This window comes from Carassius gibelio, chromosome A24 (genome assembly GCF_023724105.1).
Source record: "Carassius gibelio isolate Cgi1373 ecotype wild population from Czech Republic chromosome A24, carGib1.2-hapl.c, whole genome shotgun sequence".
Lineage (NCBI taxonomy): Eukaryota > Metazoa > Chordata > Actinopteri > Cypriniformes > Cyprinidae > Carassius > Carassius gibelio.
In genome coordinates this window covers 6,176,746-6,198,570 of record NC_068394.1, presented here as the reverse complement: position 1 = coordinate 6,198,570, position 21,825 = coordinate 6,176,746, and the positions used below count along the sequence as shown (strand labels likewise).

The 21,825-nt window shown below is 37.7% G+C and overlaps 1 protein-coding gene across 1 annotated transcript in view; it reads right to left on the bottom strand.

The window, feature by feature from the left end:
• Positions 1–1,891: 1,891 nt before the first annotated feature.
• LOC127946351 (heparan-sulfate 6-O-sulfotransferase 1-B) overlaps positions 1,892–21,825 on the bottom strand; it is a 60,883-nt gene continuing 40,949 nt past the window's right edge. The window contains exon 2 of the mRNA XM_052542874.1: positions 1,892–3,899. Within this exon, the coding sequence (XP_052398834.1) occupies positions 3,197–3,899 (703 nt within the window). The 3' untranslated portion in view covers positions 1,892–3,196. The remainder of the gene's footprint in view (positions 3,900–21,825) is intronic.

Here is a 21,825-nt window from a genome sequence, read left to right as displayed (position 1 = left end):
TATAATATATAGACAGACTCAAACCTGACATAAACACAGATATAGATACATCTGTATGTTGTGTACCAACACAAAAACATATCTGCAGAGAGAAAAGATTAACATAAAAAAAAACCTGTCCTCTAGTGCTCTCTGGTGTCCAGGAAGAGTATAGTTTTTTTTTTTTTCCTTGGGTTTAAATAAAATGTATAACCGGTTGTGGGTCTAATGGTTAGGTTAATGTCATCTTACAGGCACACATGTGATTCTGAACTTAGAGCTTACCTTTCCTTGACTTGATTATGTATAGGTGTGCAGAACCATTCAAGTCTAATGATTCAATTAAAAAGCTGTGTGTGGGGAAATTCCAGCTTTTTTGGGGCCGCCACTGACACCCGTGATGAAGCAAACAAGGCAAATGTGATTTAAGGGGCTAAATATACACACTGCTGCCATATTCCTTCCACTGTTTATATACTTTACACCCTTACATATACTTTGATATCAATCCCGGACCTTTACTTAATTTACCACAATTGATTATCATATCTCATACTACACGGCGGAGAGCAGGTATAACTCTAACATTTCTTGGATGTTTGTTTGTTTATTCTGAAAATGACCATTTATGTTACTATGCTAAATGGTTGGCTACTCTATGATTGGTTATAGTGCATTACCATTTTATGTTCAACTGTAGAGCGTCCACTACTGACTACCCTTTTAATGGACACATGAAAGAGAGTGATGAAACTTTAGGCTGGGATGTAACATTGTGTCCTTTGCAAACCTCTGAAGTCCGTGTTGATCTCACTGGTCACACAAAGAACAATTAAAAAACAACAACAAATGAGGTAAGTGGCCGCCCCTGTGCATTTCTGGATCTCTGGGGTTACAGCAGAGCAGTTTCATCAGCATCTCAGTGCAGAGGCGAGAGATGACGATCTCAGAGGAACAGCTGATGATTTCAGCTCCACTCTCAGGGGAACACATGGAGGTTTGGGTTTGGCCACCTGAGAAAAAGCTTTGCAATTGTTTGTTTTTCTTTTCTTTTTAATACAGTAATATATAGAACTAGAGATAGAATTGGAATTATAGAATTAGAATCACAATTAGATTGAATTTACCTGGTAGGATTGCGGTTATGAGGAAATTGACTAAATTAATATGTAGACAGCACTTCTTCAAATCTGATGTGCCAGGCAAAAAGTAATTATAAAACTGTCCTCATATAAAAATGTGCAAGTCATAACACAGAGCCAGTGTCTGGGACACTAACACACACACACACACACACACACACACACACACACACACACACACACACACACACACACACACACACACACACACACACACACACACACACACACACACATCCCTTGAAGAGATAATTAACACTCGGGAGAGAGCTGCTGATTAACTCAAACAACAGAAACACTGTTTTGTAAGACATTGGGAGAAAACCTGTGATTGTTTAAACACTTTCACACAGAGCTGCTGGGTTTCCTGTGATTAAATCATTTTAGGGGATGATCTGAATTGTTTACGAGTCCTAACTGAATGTAAATTAATACAAATTCAAATGTGTTTGCTACAGCATCAGTAAGACTTTTTTTTATTTTTAAGAAATACATTTTACTCAGCAAGAAAGCAATTTTTAATGTTACAGAAGATATCTATTTCTATGTGAGCTTCTGAATTCATCAAATAATCCTGAAAAAAGGACTTATGGTTTCCACAAAAAATACCATAACTGTTATCAACATTGTAATTAATAAAAAAAGTTTCTTGAGTAGTAAATCAGCATATTAGAATGATTTCTGAAGGAAAGTGACACTGAAGACTGGTGTAATGCCCATGTTTTGCACTTTTTAACTTTAGTGCTCTTTAAAGGAAAGAAAAACAGAAGGAAAGAAATATCTTTTTATTGGTAATTAATTGTAAAGATCCAGGTGTCATGAACAGAAATACAGTACTGAATGTTGTTGGGAAGCAAACTCAAGACACCTCATTTGCTCACAGACACACGCACACACACACACACACACACATGTACATATTAACATATACACTCAAAGCAATGGTCACACTATCTTCAGCACTGATCTGATGTTCTGACTGATCCGAGACAAAAGTAACATATGATCCATTCTTCACTCTTTTCCCATAAGCATTTTTGACGTGGCTCAAATCATGGCTTCGATCGCAGTGTTTATTTTGAGTTTCAGCTGGAGGGAAATGTTAAGATGCGAGTTAAAGAGTCCCCACAGACACAGAGCCAAACGAGAACTATCTGTGAGGGATGTAAAGCCACAACACGCTCAGTGCAAGTTCAATTAACATGTTTTACATGCAGGCAAACGCAACTTTAATGGCCATTAAAGGACAAATGGTGAATCCTGATCAGAAAACCAAGAAGATTTTGTATAAGGTGCATGATTTTCAATGCAAAATGTGGGCATACTGCATTGCATTGGGTAAAAGGATCACAGCAAATGTGCAAAAACAAACACATGCAATGCATACTGTATAAACTAGCACATGCTTATGTGATGGTATAATCATTTTATTGGGTACCAGTACTGCAGTTTGAAACATCTGTCAGGAATGGTTTTCCAACACTATCTCCAGGGCTTTTGAGAATCTGTTTGGGAATCAACACTCAAAGGGAAAAAAATGATAAAAACGCTCATGAAAAACAGGACTCTTCCGTGTTATATATATATTAAGATCATACTCACAACACCTGCTAATCATTTTCAGCTCCATCCACTTCACACCAGGTAAAAAAAAAAAAAATGGCAATCTAAGATTTATACATACATACATACATTTTATATATATATCAATCTTTATAATTTCCTGAAGAGTTCATAGATTCTCAGATATTAAAACCTGTTTGTTCATTTGAATCACACATTTTGAGAAACACTGCAGATGGAGGTTAAGAAAAACTTTGCTGAACAACAAAAAAAATTGCTTATAATTTTATGTTATGGCATAACTTTTATTTAAAAAAGGCCTATGAAATGGTGCACCAAGCGAGACGCTCAGGGACTCATTTCTTGAACGTTCTCTGGTCCCATATTCCCGCCCAAAGGAAGGGGTGTAGAATTCTCCGATCTGGGAATGGATATTCCACTTGGGTCTCTTTATTCCCCCTCTCCTTTGTTACTGTGTCTCTTTTGCGGTCTCTCTGGAGAGGGGTGGGCGGTTACCATCCGTTGATGATGTGATTCATGTAGTCCTCGGTTGGCAGGCGTGCTGTACCCTCTCCTCCGGCTCCGTCCTCTCGGAACGGGCTGTGGAAAGATGCCTGTCCTCTCAGTAGTCTCTGCTCCCGGCGGTCCAGCATGTGCTTGTACTGGTAGCGCTGCTGAAATAGGTCTTTGGCATAGTCGTACAGCTTCATGTCCAGATCGTTGAGTTCCTCGATACGCTGTATCGTGTCGTTATCCAGGTCGATGCCGGCCGCCCGTGTGCTGTTGTACTGCATGAAGGGCCGGATGAACTTGAGGTGGAAGGTGCGTTCAAACAAGTACTGTGTTTTTCGCTGGAACTCAGTCAAGCCGAAGAAAGCCATGTCTCGCAGGTTTTTCTTGGCTGATTCGAGCAGGAGCTGTGAGCGCCTCTTCTCGGGTACCGTGGAGAGGTTGTAGCAGCCCACCAGGCTGAGGTCGGCCAGCATGCGCACTTGGCGATTATTGGCGAGGTTGTAGGGGCAGTCCATGAACTGCTGCAAATTGCACCCCGACCAGTCTGAGCCCTCGTAGCAGGGTGGCAACTCTTCGGGAGTGGGAGTCCGACCGTCGCACATGTGCAGGGATGTCTTCCACGTCGCCCCGCGCTGAACGTGCCTCCATTCACTAAGGTAGCGGGAAACAGGGTCCCTCAGCAGAGTGATATAGTAGAACTTTCTGCAGGAAACAGAACAGGACAACTCCATTAGTTACTAAAAAAAAAAAAAACAATCACATACAAGATTATGAAAATATTTACATTTAAGCATGTGGCAGACTCTTTTATCCAAAGTGTCTTTCACTGCATGGGAATCGAACCCATAACCTTGGTGTTGCTAATAAAGTTATGCTGTTGGAGCTATAATAAACTGCTAATATCAACAACAAAACATTCACAGTAGAAAAAAAAAAGGAAATTTTCACAATGCCACCTGTACGTGTACATCTTCATCTTTATCCAACAATTAATTCTTTGTTTTGAAAGACAGGATGCAACAGGTGTAAACAGTGACTCAATAAATGCTTTTGCTCAGAGACTTCAAAGCATGCCCTGTGGCACCAATGCCTTAATCCTTTCCCACCACTTCACATCCCGTCTGTTTTGATACTCATTTGATTGATAGGAGGAGGAAAATAAGGACTGGAACGTTCCAGGTCTGGAAGTGTACACATTGGAGTATATGTATATAACATATTGTGTATTTTATTTATCAAAAATGTATAATAATCTATTTTATATATATATATATATATATATATATATATATATATATATATATATATATATATATATATATATATATATATATATATATTTATTTATTTATTTATTACAGTGCACATGCTGATTAAAAAGAAAACCACGTTTAGCACATACCAAGTCATTTTGGATGAAAGCATCTGCTAAAATGCAATCAAATGAATCGGTTTCAAGGAACGGATTTCAACCTATGATTAAATAATGAATTTGTTATCACTCAAAAATGTTCACAAAAGTGGCCTTTTTCACCACACAGAGTACAAAATCATATATGTCCATGCACGCACTTCCCTATTTAACAAGAAATGAAAAAACTCATACCTATACATCTTCAAACATCTTTGCCAGTCAATATATAGAGCTGAACTAAGTGAAATAACAAGCCTAGCTCAGAGTCTTTTAGTGAAAGGCTGTTTTGAAGTGAGAGCGGTCAGATGATGGAGATGAAACCACACAAAAAAATTAAATAATAATAACTCACTGCTTGCATGCACACTATAGAGACCTTTCCTGACAATACATAAAAAATATCTTTACCAGAGCATTCTGCCACTCTGAGAATGCTACAGAGACACAAGCCACAGGGAAAAGTGAGTTTCGGCGGAACCATGCAAAGGATTTGTGGAGTGGGAGGGAGACCAAGCACTGCCAACAATCTAGCAGGTGGTTTTCAGCAGATTAATCTCGACCCAACTGAAGACAGAGAGATTTAGCTCTCAGCTACAAATTCCACAACCCCCTCACCACCAGCTCCAGCTGTGCTTCACCCTACATTACCTCTTCACACCCCTGTGACCAAATATGCCAAGGAAACAGATTCCCTCTAAAATGCCCGAGAGCTGGTTACACATTTGAAATAATCTTGCCTCTGGCCAAGAGGTGGCAATCCAGCCCACACTGTGCATTCAAATATCCTTTCACTGTGCATATAGTGCCCTTACTGACCACATGGTGGCAGTGTGCATGTATTAACCAGGCCCTAACAGAAAGCATAGGATCATTATGAGCACTTCAACACTTTCCCTGCCACAACAAGAACACTCTCAAACATGCAAGACCAGAATGTGAGCTCATTGCTAAAATGACTCTCTGACTTCTGATTTACTTTTGTTGATCTTTTCCTTAATTCTCTAAATCTTTGACTCTGTATTTTCAGTATCTTCAAATCTATTCATTCATTTTCTCTTCCTTTCTCAATTTTTGGGGACAAAGCTGAAGGCTTATTATCATTAGTGAGCCCGAGAGACATCCGAGATCCCTCTGCAGTGCCAAGGCTTCCCGTTTTAATAACTCATGTTTCCACAGTGATTAAACTCTGGGCCCCATCAAAACACACGGCAGATCCAAATCCCAGCCAATAACTGTCTGCCAGCTCTCTGCAAGGCCAGTCAATACTAATAACACACTGAGATAGCCACATTATTAATTGAAATGGACCCAGTACTGAGACTTGGGGCACCTCACAAAATAACTGAGGGTCATACTACGAGCTTGGACTGCTGCAGTGTGCAGACTCATAAATTAAGCTACTGAACACAAGTCTATTTTTATAGAAGTCTTTCATCATTGAATTAAGACTTGGTTGATGCCAGCTTGGGTAGAAGCTCTTCAATTTGTGTGTTTGTGTGCAAGGCTTCACTGGCAAAGTCAACGGGGAACATAGAAATCTGTAGGGGTGCTCCGATCACGATCGGCCGATCGTTAATGCGCATCTCGTCAGTAAAGCCGGTTCTCTAATCAGCGGTTAATTCCATCAGGTGCGTGATTTCACATAGAGCAGCTGTTACTACACAGAGCCATTGTTAACTGAGAAGATGCACCAAAAAATGCTGAAAATGAAGTGGATTTGCGCATCTTCTCTATTATGAAGAAGAGCGATTGAAAAACCAACACTACTAATGTGAATATTGGGGGGAATGCTTCGTTCCAAAGTCACTCATCTCTATCCATGCTTTTCAACTTTAGAATCAAACACACTTAACAAATACATTAAAACAATCCAATATGTCATTAAAAATCTCATTATTGAGGTTAAAACCCTGCTCTCTCCCACTGAGACATGGGAAAGGAAATGTGGCCCTTGAGAGAGATGGCCTCAACGGATCACTGGAGAATGTGGAGTTCAAGGTCAGAGCTTTAGACAGAGCAAACTAGAAGACTCCTCCTCGGGCTGACAACTCACAGTGGAGCCGTCACAACTCTCTGTCTGACATAACTCCACATGCAAATCAGCCTCTATCCAAATATATGATGACTGCACAAAGACCAGTCACCCATTCTGACAGACCAGAAACAAAACAGCTGTGGGGGTACCATTTCCTCTTTCAGACACACCCACACAGAAAGGAAATGGGCAAAAAACTCTGAAAACTTTAGATTAGTGTGTTAACCGCCATATTGTTTATTGATGTCAACATGCTCTTGTTTTCACGCATGCATATTGAGAAAGCCATTCAAATGCTTCCTAAGACATTCCAATCCCAGTGCCACCCTCCCAATGGTGCACTTAAACTAGGGAAGTGGAGCATTGCTGCATTATTGATGCAGGACCTTTGCTGACTCTGGCTACACTTTTTTCCCTCACCTCGCCAAGGCATCCAACCTCCACTGGTATCACCCCTGACAACCATCTGAAGGTGACACGACTATGACAGGCCGGGTGAATATGTTTCAGACTGGTTTAATTTCATCAGGGACGCTTGCTGCTTCTGAGTATGGGTTGGGAAATTGAAATCTCATTTTTTTGTCAGCAAAAAGCACCAGACTGTGCAAAAAGACTCTAGACTGTCATCCTGGAGACGGTCCACTTGAAAATCCATTTCTCTGTAACAACGCAGTATAAAAAACTTGGACAAAGAAAAGCAATTCAGTGTGGACATTTATGTACACACATAAATCTCTCTCTCACACTCATAAATACCTTTTCTGACCACACAAAGATAACACAGTAACATATCAATGGGACCAGAATGGATATTTTTAGCATTACAAGCATTGGTTCTTTTTCACATTTTGGAAAAAAGATCCACAACACTGAAATCATTTTGAACTGGCCCACTGTATATGTAGTGACATACATATTTCTTAAATCATAAGAGGTAATTCTGCTAACATGATACTCAGGGGTTTGTAGGTCTGGTTGTTTCATTGACAAAGAGACACAAAGTTCTTTCCCAGCACCATCACACTATGTTCCTGTGTGGCCAACCACCACAACGTGATCTGCTGAGACCTTAAGAACCAGCTAAAGACAGCTTAACTAGTTCAAAACCATAAAATATATGGGAAAATATATATGCAATAATTATATTGTACTAGGGATGGGAAGATTCACTAATTTGCATCAGTGCATTGGTATAAAAGTTGACAATGAAATGCATCGAAAAAAAAAAAGTGTACATCAGCTACAATTTGGCATTTGTATCATAATGCATCGTTTAACATATTTTGTAAAAATGTATTTATTTATATATAATTACTAGTGGATGTGCTATAATATTAATATATATAAAGAGAAACCAATAATCTGTGACCAATATTTTATTCCTTCAACCAAGACATTTATTTATAACAAGATATTTTTTTGATCAAACAAACAAACAGTGATAATGTGAAATAATATTAGAATTTAAAATAACTATTTTCATATATTTTTAAATGTCATTTATTCCTGTGATGCAAAGCTAAATTTTCAACAGCCATTACTCCAGTAACATGATCCTTTGGAAATTATTCTATTTTGCAGATTTATTATTATCAGTGTTAAAAACAGTTGGACTGCATAATTTTTTTATGGAAACTTATACAGCTTTTAATAACAATAAGCAGTATAATATGTGCAATGAAGTCTGCAGAAATCCAATCTGACAGTAACATTCATTTAATACATCAAAATAATACATATAATACATTATAATTAAAATGATAATATAACACTCCATGAAGACATCCGATAAACGATGCTTTACAGAATCCTTCAAAACAAGAAAACAAGCTATTTTTACTCCGATCTGTGAATATACACAAACAAATAAGAAATAAGAGGGCCTCGCCGTGTCTTTTCGAATGTTCGCGGAGGCAGCGTTCTGCCTAGAGTGCAGAGATAAGCAGTAGGAGGAAATTTCAGCCATGTCACAATCAAACCTGTTAAAGTAAAGTATGAGTTTTCAACTAGATTTTTCTGACTATCAAAGACGGCACAACTACTTTTGCTTGGGTGAATGTAAATTCCACCTGATTCCTGGTGCTCGCTGCCACACACTAGCCGAAACAGCTGAGGGAGTGTGACTAACTACAGAGCGGCCATTATTTCGTCTTGGGATGTGGGAGGAAGAGACACAGATAAAGACAGCAGTGTATGTGAGAGAGAGATGAGGAAAGAGGAGAGAGGTATAAAGAAATCAATTATGAAGATAACATGAGTAGTGCCACAAATAGATTAGGAACCGCAAAAGGAACCACAAAAAGAAATGGAGAGCATCTTGGAAATGTGGTAAATAAGTCAGGCAGGAAGCGTCGACCTGCAGGGGGTCCTGGGTCTTTCCTAGGGGTCCCGTAAACCAGCTATCTTAAACCCGCACAGGTGTTTCGCTTCAGAGTGGGTGATAAATAACATGTTAGGATGCTAGCAGGCGGAAAGACTCCTGGCAGGTTTAAGATCTGCCAAATGTGCAAGGACGGGGCGAGCACTAAACCAACACACTGAAGGAACCCTGTGTGAGCTCTTGGGTGTCATTAAAAAAGCAGTCAGGATGTGAATTGTGACAGGTATCATGGGGAAATCAGCGGCCAGTGATTTTGTCTTCGACTGACGTCAGAGTTCAGTTCGTTTGGATGTCTACGCTGTCTTCCGAACTTGCACCCGAGTTCGCTTAAAAAGGGTGGTCTGGGGTACTGTTCATGTGAACTCCATTCGCTGCTGATGTGAACGCAATCATACTAAATCGCGGAAGTGAACCGCTATTAATGACATATTACTTGATGCAAATGTGTGTTTGTGTCTGTGTTTCACAAACTTTTTGATGAGCATGACTGACGCGCTGCAAGCAGAGAGCTGTTCGGACCCAACGCGGTTCGGACCCAAATAAAATAATATGAACGCAGTCCAGCGGGGGCAGGGGGGAGCAATCGAACGCAGATTCGGACAAGGCAAGCGAACCAAGTGTGAAAGCACCCTAAATCTGTAAAATATTAGTAGATAGATCATAATCAAACACACAAAATGTTTAGTGACAATGAACCGGAGACAACCAAAGAGCAGAGTGCAATTTAAAAAGCCACGTATTACCGTACTTGGCTGGTCCTGCAAAGAGCGCCTTCTCGCGGCTGTAGACGGTAATGTTTTCTCTTGGTTCTTGGTTCTAAATAAATGTGACTTATAGTCCAGTGCGACTTATATATGTTTTTACTCGTCATGACGTATTTTTGGACTGATGCGACTTATATTCTGAAAAATACGGTAAGTACAACATTGATGAACTCCAGAGGAGAGAGAGAGAGTTCTGGTTGGAGACAGACAACAGTGATACAGTGGTTCAAATCCTTCTCATAATACGATGCTCTCCTGAGAGAGTCTAGGATGACCTGACCTTTAACCTTCAATCTAGAATGTTTACTCCTCGATCATGTGCTATGGGGTGGGGAAAAAAACCAGAGCAAAAACTAATCAAAACAAAAATCAAACTAAACTAAACTAGCAGAACCAACCAACCAGTCTTTAGGTGAGCTTATATATATATATATATATATATATATATATATAAATATATATATATATATATATATATATATATATATATATATATATATATATAAATATATATATATATATATATATATATATATATATATATATATAAATAAAATGTATAAGTAAGATAAGATTTTTTATCTGAAACATCATGTCAATGACTACTACTGATAACGATAAAGAATACATTTTCGTGAATATTATTTTAGTGTGTTTCACTTAATAATTAATTATTCGGTGTATTTCCCATATGCAACCAAAATCTGATGAAAAAACCAAGTGCCCTTAAAAAAAAAAAAAACAGATCAGGGTCCAAACGGTAGCGAGTGAGAGAGAAGAATCAGACCACCATCCTTGTAAGACTCCAAGTGCACAATAAAAGAGCTCTGCTCCAGGAACTCCACAGTTCTGATCCTATTAGCAGCAGAAATGTGAGGAATGTTTATAGCGAAGAGACCCCCTAACAGCCTGAGGGGGAGATCCCTCCGTTTCACCTTCACTGACACACACTGCAATTCCAACAGAACTCCACCATTCCTATAGAACTGCTTGAGATAAAATGGAAACACAATCTCTTCGATCCTGGGTATTTAATGGATGCAGTACGGACTAAAATTGATTTCTCTGTTGAGTTTAACAAACTAATCATATTTTAATTTTAGAAGAGGGGTGTCTGTTTTAGAGTTGGATTCCTGGATTAACAAGGTTACGGTTTAAACAGTGAGTGCTTCTGGAAGATAAGGACAGAATGTGTTTAACCCCAGGCTTGGTTTATACCATTAGTCTTACCAGACAGACAGTGAGAGCTAAGAGAGAAAGAGAGCGAGAGAGGGGGCTTGGAAGTGAAAGACAGAGACCTTTGTCCTGGTCCATTTCTCTAAAATGATCCCTCTCACTTTCAGTTCGAGATTTCTTTTATTGCATGATAAATAACCTTACATTTGTGCTGCAGGTTAGCTGGAGGCAATAAAACTAATGGCAACAAAACATCTTTAAAATGTGGAAATATAATATATATGCATTTAGCAGACACTTTTATCCAAAGCGACTTACAGTGCATTCAGGCTATAAATTTTTACCTATCATGTGTTCCCTGGGAATCGAACCCCCAACCTTGCGCTTGATAGCACAATGCTCTACCAATTGAGCTACAGGAACATATATATAATAAAAAATAATATAAATAATAATTAATTCATTCAACTAAAGTGGAAAAAAACAGTACATTTGGTAATAAATTCTGAATTAAACATCAAATTATTATTTTTTATAATTTAACTTAAGACAAAAATATATTAATAAAACAATAACTGAACATATAATGTATAAAATTTAAAAATGTAAAACTAATATTAAAATAATAAATCAATAGTAAACATGGGCTAAAGACAATAAAAATGAAAATACATATTATAAACAAAATAAAAATAATATAAATATACTATAAAGACAATAAATATTAAATCTAAATAAATAAACATAATACAAAATTAGAGAAACTAATAACTTTTGATCTATAAAAAGTAAAAAAGTTCTAAAATAGTATACATAAAATAATGAAAATAATAAAGCAATAGCAAATATGGGTTAAAGACAAAAATAAATATAATCTAAATAAATAAATTAAACTATATATTAAATAATATATTCTTTTTTAACAATAAAAAAAATTATACAAATAAATAAATATGGGTTATACAAAAATATTAATAAACGGTAATTTAAAAAAACTACACATACACACATGCATGAAGTAGAAATACAAAAAGCATAAATAAAATAAATGAAAAAGCAAAAGTAAATATGGGTTCATGAATCAAAAAAAGAAAGACATAACTTTATAAAATGGGTTAAAAATAAAAGGCAGGGCTCTGTTGTGACGTTGACCGATGAAGACAAATCATCACTCTCTCTTTTCAAATCATCCCCACCTGAAGCCATCTTTCTGCAGTCTTCACTGCTGAACTGTCTTTGAGCTCCTGTTTTGCTGTCTCTCACCAGACCCTGCCTTCATCCTGTTGGCCTTCTAATTAGGTTGCTATGGTCACACACTGTCAGGTGTATTCATAGTCACTGGCATCCAACATTTTTTCCCTTCGTTTGTTTTTTTTTTAAAACTACTGAGGCGCGAAGCAGATGCTGGTTCCTCTCTCTGCTCATCTCATCCTCCCTCTCTTTCCAGATCCTCTTTTTCAGGCCGTTTGGAAGGAGGCCAGGGGCTCTACCCTCCTTTTTCCTGGCTAATGCACATCACTGCTGGTGTTGCACTTCGATCCATTAAGGCTAAACTGTCTATTTATTGTGCTTTGCTTTGTTTTACGCTATTCTTTAAAGCCTGATGCACACTGTACAAATGATAATAGTGCCTTACGACTGTTGCTTGTCGGACTGTATAAACATAATGATCATGTCACACTGGGATCTCAGTTGTCATTAATGTAACATTGTATGATCGTGAAAAGTTCATGAATGGTGACGATACCTGCGCATTCAAAATGATAGTGTAAGCAGCAATCCAAACCGACATGAAAACAGCAGCACAACCGGTGTTTATCACAGCAATGGTTAGAAGAAATCTCTAGCATTAATTCTGATCATGTCTTGAAAAATGAATACACTTTGACGTTTGTTGTAGAAGACACACTGCAGGACTGTGCAGCAAATCTTCTGACACTGCCAGAATTTGATCCCAATGGTCATTAACTGGCTGTGGGTGAACATCTCAAACTAATGATCAAAGACTACAGATTTTAGCCTAGGATAGGAGGAATCTTTTAGGATTTGCAAAATTTGTCGCCAAAATCGTACAGTGTGTGACCGGCTTGAGACCCAAACACAAACATAAATTTTACTGCAATGTTGAAAAATGAAACCAGTATGCACTGTGTTGCTATAGGGTTGGTTAATGCTAATCAGAATATATGCTGGTGTTTTCAGCTGCTTAAAAACCTGTTACATATTCTAAAAGTCTTTTTATCGGTTTGTACTTAAACTACAAATAGTTAACAAATGAACACGAGTAAAAAATTAAAAAAATTCTGCACAAAACACACTGTATTTAGTGTTTCCTAGTTGCCACTGAAAAAAGGCAAAAAAAAAAACAGAAGGTAGACATGATGCACACTCACACAGTTTGAAGTTAATAAGTGTTTTTGACCTCCTCAGGATGCCTGTCACACATGAGATACTCCTGGATAATTGCAGAATTTATTTTCTCTCAGTGCAATAAAGATCATGCTAATTGAGTCACTTTTGAATTATTTGAAAACTTCTGTCATTTTAAAGCACAAAGAGCATCTTTATCAGTTGATGGCTGAGAGAAACCAACAGAAAGATAAAAAAAAAAAAAAAGTCTCAAATGAAACATCAGCCTTGCTATAATGCATTGAGGGTCCTTGGTAAGCGGTGAGACAGAAACCTTCATATAGACCTTTCAGGGCCAGCTGTCAATCTCCCACACTTGAACTAACACAAGACACTGACACACACACACACACACACACACACACACACACACACACACACACACACACACACTGCAAGCAAATACATAACCAAAACAGAACGAGCAAAACTCTTAGGAGTATAATGGGGCGGCAGTGGCTGATGTAGGTTGTCTACAAACCGGAAGGTTGGTGGTTCAATCTCCGGCTCCACCTGACCAAGTGTCGAGGTGTCCTTGAGTAAGACACCTAACCCCAGCTGCTCCCGATGAGCTAGATAGCACCTTGCATGGCTGGCATCGCCGTCGGTGTATGAATGTGTGGGTGAATGTGAGGCAACTTGTAAAGCGCTTTGGATGGCCATGGGGTCTGTTGAAAGCGCTATATAAATGCAGTCCATTTACCATAATAGGAGTAAAAAAGAAAGAAAGTGAGAAAGCAGCAAAGTAAGAAAGATGGAAAGATGCAAGACAACAAGGGAATGTGATAGTGTACGATACACAATTGAATCTTTCTATGATTCAGTTATTTTCATCAAATCAATCAAACTGGTCCACAATTCAGTCTGGTCTATTCTTTCACTGATCAACTCAAATCACAAGGAAGGAGAGACTGAAGAAAATCAGAGACTGCACAATGAATTAAAAGAATGGAAAGAGCGTAAGGAAAATGGTTTCCAATTCCACTACTAAAAACCAGGTTTTTACACATATAGAGTCACAGTGGTGTTCAGACTGCTGATCAGTAAATTAAATCGATTTTTTGCATCTCTAGCAGAACAAATGCCTATTAGTGTGGTCTAATCAGTTCTGCATTAACGGTTTCTGTTGTGCTGACTGATGCGCTGATGTCACAATAGCGCGCCGATCCGGATCTAAACGGATACGTCCACATTGATCAATATGGATCCGTCTGCAGGGGGTGGATCATGTGTGACAGAGTGATTCACAGTGTTTGGAATGGCAACTCCATCATATCGGATTAATATTTATACATTTTTCTGTATTACACCTGACAACCAAACATGTCTCCCGCCCTTCTCTAAAACATAAAACTAAAGAGATTGAAACAAACGTGAGATATGGTCTCATTCAAAAATGTGTTAGTTTATGAAAGTGTTTTAATCGGCTTGTTATTTGTCAAAGAGATTGAGCTAATCCAGAAAACACATTTACTCTCATGATGAGGTCACACTGCTCTCTGTAAATTAATAGCTTTAGTACACAAATGTATATCAGAAGTAAAACAAAAATACTTCTGCAAATCAATCGTTCAACCATCAGACTTTTCTGATGGTTTTTCTCAACGTAAATCGTAGAAAACTAAATAATGGCACTGAAAGTTGTCTGATTAACAAACAAACCATACTTTTAAGTAAACTAAATTGATCAGACACCAGTCAGTTCTTTATTCAATCTAAATTATTAATTTGCTAATCCGACAAAAAAGGATTAGTGAATCAGTTATACATCCTAACAGTCTCTAGTTCTCCACCTCCAACTGTTCAAATAGGTTTAATAGTCAAGTATGGCTACTATGTAATTTACAGAACACTAATGCAGATTTTCTTCTGAAAAAGAAGTGACTTTCGTATTAATTAACATGTCTGAGAGGCTCTTGGTTTTGCTTCTCATCTGAGTTAATTATTTCAAACCTTTCAGAGGAATCAGTCTGTGTAATATGAGCATAATCTAACACCTGAAATTACCAATTCCAGTGAGTGAGTTTGACTGGATGGGAATAATAGCAGTTACTGAGTCATTGGCGGTCAGACAACACTTCTTCACCTCAGTCCAATTTGTGTTCCAGTGAATTTTGATTCTCTTTTCTCCTTCCCAAAGCCACTCCTTTTGTGTGTGTGTGTGTTATCGTGGTCTGATTTGGCATGTTAAATATCAGGACCTGTTAAAGATTCTTCCTATTGAAAAGTGTTTGTAATGTTTGAACCCCTGTCGCCGATCTGTCATTTAATGTGCACACAATAGCAACTAGATGGTGCTCCAGACAGTTGTGCAGTGTGAAATGTGCAGCGATCTGATGACTTGAAATATTGTGCTGTTTGTGCCCGGCGTTTGGTCCATCACTTCAACCTGTGTGAGTATGAGAGCACCCATTTAACCACTCCAGCTTTCAGCCAGACAGTTGTTCAGCACCAAGGACAGCGGTCAAACACAAGTACATGTCTCAGAGCTGGAGAACAGAGATTCGGCACTCTTAGTAGTCTATAGACACTGAGCAAAGATAAGACATATCGTCAAAGCACTCAAGAAACATCATGGACATGGACCGATACACAGGCACAAAGTACAAGGTAGCACCATGCACACCGTCTAGGCTTTAAGCAGGTTTTTCAGGCAAAGTGTCAGATGACATGCAGCCTGCGCAGCGTTTTCTTCAAATCACAACACCTTGGAGAAGCCAGTGACATGAGAAGTGTGTTTGGTCCTCCTTGTGATCCATCAAAACAGCCAGTGGGCTTCAAAGTGAAGCTGAAATCACGACACAGAGCACTTTGTTGGTTATAGTGTCGATACAACAAACATATCAGGACAGGAGCAGGTTGCTGTCTCTTAAACACACAAATTCAATAAACCAGTACCTTTTTAGAGCTGAAAATCATATTCACTCTCAGAAAATATTGTCCAAAAGCTGTCACTGCGACAGTACACTTTCAAAATGCATACTTTTTTGCCTATTTTACCCTTAAATTGCACATATTATTACTTTTTGAAGGGTACAGTGACTTCTTTTCTACCATTTTGTGCAATTGTCTCTTTTAAATCAGTTATACTAGTGCAAAACAATACGGAGGTAGTGCTTAAAAAAAACATAACAGTAATTTCTGTAAACTGTAACTGTAAAAAAATACAGTAATTTCTTACATAGACAGCTTCATGGTTATATAATATATAAAACATTGTATACATAGTATAAGACAATATAAGATTTAGGCCATGCCGCCCACCCTGTAATCAAAGGTTTGGTGGAAAATACTAAATCTAAATCAAATTTACTGGTACACACAATAAAGAGTAAACAGGCTCTGCTGGTTTCATATGAAAGATTACAGATAAACAACAAAGCCGAAACATAATGAAGCCGAAGACAGTAGATATATTGCACCACTAATGGCTCATTTCCATGTGCTAAATAAGTAATGATACTATTAAAATGGAGTCATAATTTCAGCAAGAGCTTTTGGCATCACACAATAAAAGCTAATCAAATTATATTCTCATCGGCTCTGCGGTGCACCAGAAGTGCACAAATACAGCATCTCTAACTGTAAAGAAACAGAAAGGTGTTACAATGTTTATAATGTTAGAATATATCATTTTTTTTTGACAGTTTACCAAATCCTAATGTTAGTTTCTATAATACAAAAATTTATTTATGTTATAATATATAAATTCTGTTTGATAAGAACATTATAACTAATATGGAGCAATCCTTCTACAGCATTTATTTTTCTTAAATTCAACATTTACTAATAAATAAAGTTATTTTTCTGTTAACGCCATTTAACGCATTGTGAATAAACATTAACAAACAATGAACAAAAATCAACGTATCTAAAAAAAACTAACGTTATCAAGGATTTTTAAAAGTTACAATTATTATAATTGCAGTTACAATTATTATATAAATATTAAAAAAAGAAAGCTGAAAATTCAGCTTTGCCATTACAGCCTTGGGGATAATCAGAGACTACTAAATTCTAAATAGTGGTCATTTGCAATTTTATTATTAAATTTTTTTGAGTTTCATCTAAATCTTCTCTTGACAAAGGCCATAGAAATCTAGCGGCAGACTCTCACAAATACAAATTCATACAGTGATGATTCATGGTGATCACAGGTTTGAGTGCTGCTGACATCTCTGAATCTAAGCCTTGCTCCAAACCATTACACAATTACCCCTAACCAAGATAAAAAGCTGTTTCCGCCTCAGATGACATACCCACAGATGATTCACAATCTATTCAATGACTGTCTGAAGCACACTGCACACATTAATGGCAAGCACTGGCTGCAAATCTACAGTTTCGATTAGCTAGCTTAAAGCAATTTCCAAAAAATAGCTTCCTGCATGAAAGTTACAGATATTTTCACTAATTTATTTGCCGTTTAATCTATTGTAAGCAGCTGCAAACTAGGGATGTTCATTTTGGTTATTTTTCCTAACTGACACTCGTTAACCGTTAACCGACAAGATGATTTTAAATTAGAATTGAATTAAATCAGAAAGGATAACTGTCTGTGACCCGTTACAAATACTAACATTTGTTTCCTGGGGATTAACTTTAAATGTGCAAAAGGCAACAAACAACAGAACATGAGGATTCACATGGTCATCATATCACACACCTGCAGCGCTTCAGCAAGCGAAGAAAAACATAATACAGCTAGGCTATATATAGCAAATAAATATGAGAAATGTGTTTTACTAGACTTATAAAACTACAAAAATGAAAAGAGTTTCGGTTAATTTTTGTGCTGAACAAAAAGTAACAGACAGCAGAAAGTGGCATCCTATTTTTATTTAGGCTTATTTTACGCAGAAAAGATACGTTTTTATTGTGAATGTACATGTTTACAATTCCAATTATCTTTATGACTAAAAGGAGAAGTTGCTTCCACTGTTCAAAACTCAAGTGATTGCGCTGGCACCAAATGCATGCATAAAGTTAAGCTACTTTGACAATGCAGCCTGTTCATTGTCATAATAAAGTACAGTCAGTCAAACATATGGAAAAAAACAACACACTGCTCAGTTTAAATATGTAATAAAATCTGTGCTGTTAAGTGTTACCACCATACCGCCATGATATAATGAAAAACATTTTGTTTTAAATGGATATTGGAATGCGAGTGATGTAGGCCTAGATTATAATAAATAATAATTTGGCATTCAAATACATTCCATGTTTCTTAGCATGAATCCTTATAAGGGAAAACAACTAACGATTCCTAACGCCATGTCTACACTGGATGTGAGCAGCGCAACAAAATACTATAGAACCACTGATCTATAATAGAGATTTATTATATATAAATCAGTCAATAGAAGTCATCATAATCAGTCATGCGGTCTACACTAGATGCGGCGTGGCACCACAAATCCCTGACAGTAAACTTTTGCCGGGTTCTATTTATGACGTGCTGACACAAATTTCAAATGGTTTTCAACTGTCCCTTTGTCGTGTCCAGTTTAGAAATGATTTTGCTGATGCTGTGTGACTACCATATATAAACACATACTGGTAGTGTTTGCATTAATGAAGACTAATAATGCCTCTAAAAGTATTGTTTATTTTTGTTATCTTAATTAAAATAATAAAAGTCTGGCTACTACAGACTACAGAAAGAAAAAGGAGTTTGGGTGCTGACATCCTCTCAGCTTGACAAAATGTTGCACCATTGCACATCATATCAAACAACACCACCCAGATTCTTTTATCTCTCTCTTTCTCTCCCCTTACCCCTTTCATTATGTAAGAAAATATTTCAGCTAGGCTTCCGATATTAAAGCATCATGCAGCAATGTGAGAACAAAACATGGTCTCAGTTAAATCTCAGTAAGCATGTCGCACTTGCCTCAAAAGACACAAACTTCCCCTGTCCTTGAACAACTCTCCTCCTCTACTTCCGACTCCATTGTGCTGGCTTGGTGAGGATAAAAAGAAACTCAAAACACTGTAATCTTGCCCACTCCAGAGAGGAGACAAAAAAATAACCCAGTTTGAAGTGGTTTTATAGCCCCTGTTTCAACATGAAGCGGAGATTCCTCTAAACTTCAAAGTCTGTCACCGGATCAGCTCTGCCAGCGAGCGAGAGGAAACTGCCCTTCACCTGTCATTTGTGCGGTGGTAACATGCTCCACTAGTCTTATTTCCCAGATATTCTTCCAATGTGGAAGAAGACTGGCGCGGGCAGATCAAAGCGAAGGAGCAAAGGGAAAAGTGGTTTCATTTCAGCAGCGTTAGAGAGAATATTCAGCAAAGCCAGACTGACACCGTTCTTCAGCTAAACTCTGTTAACAAGAGCATAGAATCTCTCGCTCGCAAACTGATGGAAGCATTTTCTCATCCTACCCTCCCTCTCTTTCATTCTCTCATCTTCTCCCCATCTTCTGCTTCCCTCTTCTTCTTTAGTATGATAATGAGTCTCATTATTCCATTTTACCTCCCTCTAAGGCTCTGACACAATTACCTCCCATCGCTAATGTTAGATTCGACTGAGTGTGTGAGAGACAGAGCTTGAGTGGAGATAATAATAAAAATTGCAGTGTCTGAGTTTTAATGAAACTGTACGTCACTTTACTATAAAAACGCATGATTTTAGTTTGCTTTATTCATAGCGACTGGGAACAAGTGAGAAAAGAAAGGGGAATGGGATCAGGTTTGATTGCGAACTAAATGTTTGATAACCAAACAATAATATATATATATATTAGGGGTGTAACGGTAACGGTTCGGTACGTACCTCGGTTTTAAAGTCACAGTTTGGCTCATTTTCGGTACAATAAGGGAAAGAAATGCAAACATTACACTGCAGGTTGTTTATTACTGTAAACTTTTTTCAACAATTTGTTTACACTTTTGTTTTATACTTTTTAATACAATATATATAAAATAAAATAAAAGAATAAGAAATAAAATACTGCTGCAAAGTTCTCCACTAAATAAAATACTCTCAGTCTCAAACCAATATCATATAATAAAATATAATTACAAATATAAATAAATAACTATGATTACAGTGCAGCATTTCCAATCCCAGCTTTTAGGCCTGCTCATATTTAATATATATTATTCACCAAATTCTGTGACCCTAGTAGGCGCTGTGGGTAGGGTCGATTTAGGATTGGTTTTAGGAGTAGGTCAGATCAATACAGCACCAACAATGGTTACATAATTCGGTGGGTAACAGTATTCTGTGCAACACCATTATCATTTATTATTTTTTAGTATATATATCGCGACACCCCTAAACTGCATTCTGATGAGAGAATTTGCCAGAGAGCAGAATTCAGTCAGCGAGCGCGCACACCGAACAATTATCTTGAAATCTTACCTGAAAGGCAATAGTGTTGTAACACCTGAAATCTAACCTGCAATAAGTCCCAATTCCATTCTTCTACTTGCTCCCAATGCCTTTTAGTAAAAGAAAAATAAAGAAATAAATTATACAAATCTGAAAAGGAAAAGTGGTTTGTAAATGTTCACTTAAAATGATTTTAGCACTATTGACATTTAATAAAACTATGTAAATACGCACACGTTTCATTCGGTTCCAAGGGAGGTCCATTGTTTACATTGGGGGAGAGAAGTTCTTCTTAAACAGATAATTAATAAATGAACAGATCATTATGCAGGACTCATTCCTAAATCTATACTTCTTCCAAATCCTCTTGAGCTGCACTCTGGGATTGAACTCGATTAGAGCGGAAGAGTGAAAGAAAGGGGAGGTCTTGCCCCTTTATCCAGTTTAAAAAGAGCTCTCTCACAGCTCTCTCTATGTGGCAGCTCACATGCATACTCTCCAGATCCTGGCGTGCCAGTCTGCCTGTGAGGAGCGGATGACAGCTGAGAATGAGAAACATTTGCAGAGGCCACAGAGCAGCTTTGGGGTGGAGATCCTGCCACAATCAGACCCCTCACCTCACGTGAGCCCGTCACCTCCACTAACAGAGCTCACCAATCAGGACTGGAGCTGATATACAAGGGCTTGGAGCATTAACACCTTCAATCACACTCACACACATGCCCAACTCCACTTTATTTAAGTCCCATGAGACACATCAACAAATGATTGTGCTGGCGGGAACACCTTACTCCTCCAACATACACAACGTGCACAAGATAAAGAGCTGAGGTCTGTTCACACCAAGCCTAAAATTTCAGCAAAGGATTTGAATATGAAACTGCAACTCCGTGAATTGCATTACAGATTTAATGCATTTTAGATGCTATAAACAATCAGAGCGGTAAAATTGTATGCAAATACTTTCAGAGAATGAATAAAAAAATTGTACAGGACTTGTTTGGGTGAGGAGAATAGCTTTATTTTGTAATATTTTGTGCCGTTTATTGGTGTGAACAGGACTAAAGCAAAATTGGCAGTCAGAGAGACAAAGCACAGAGACAAA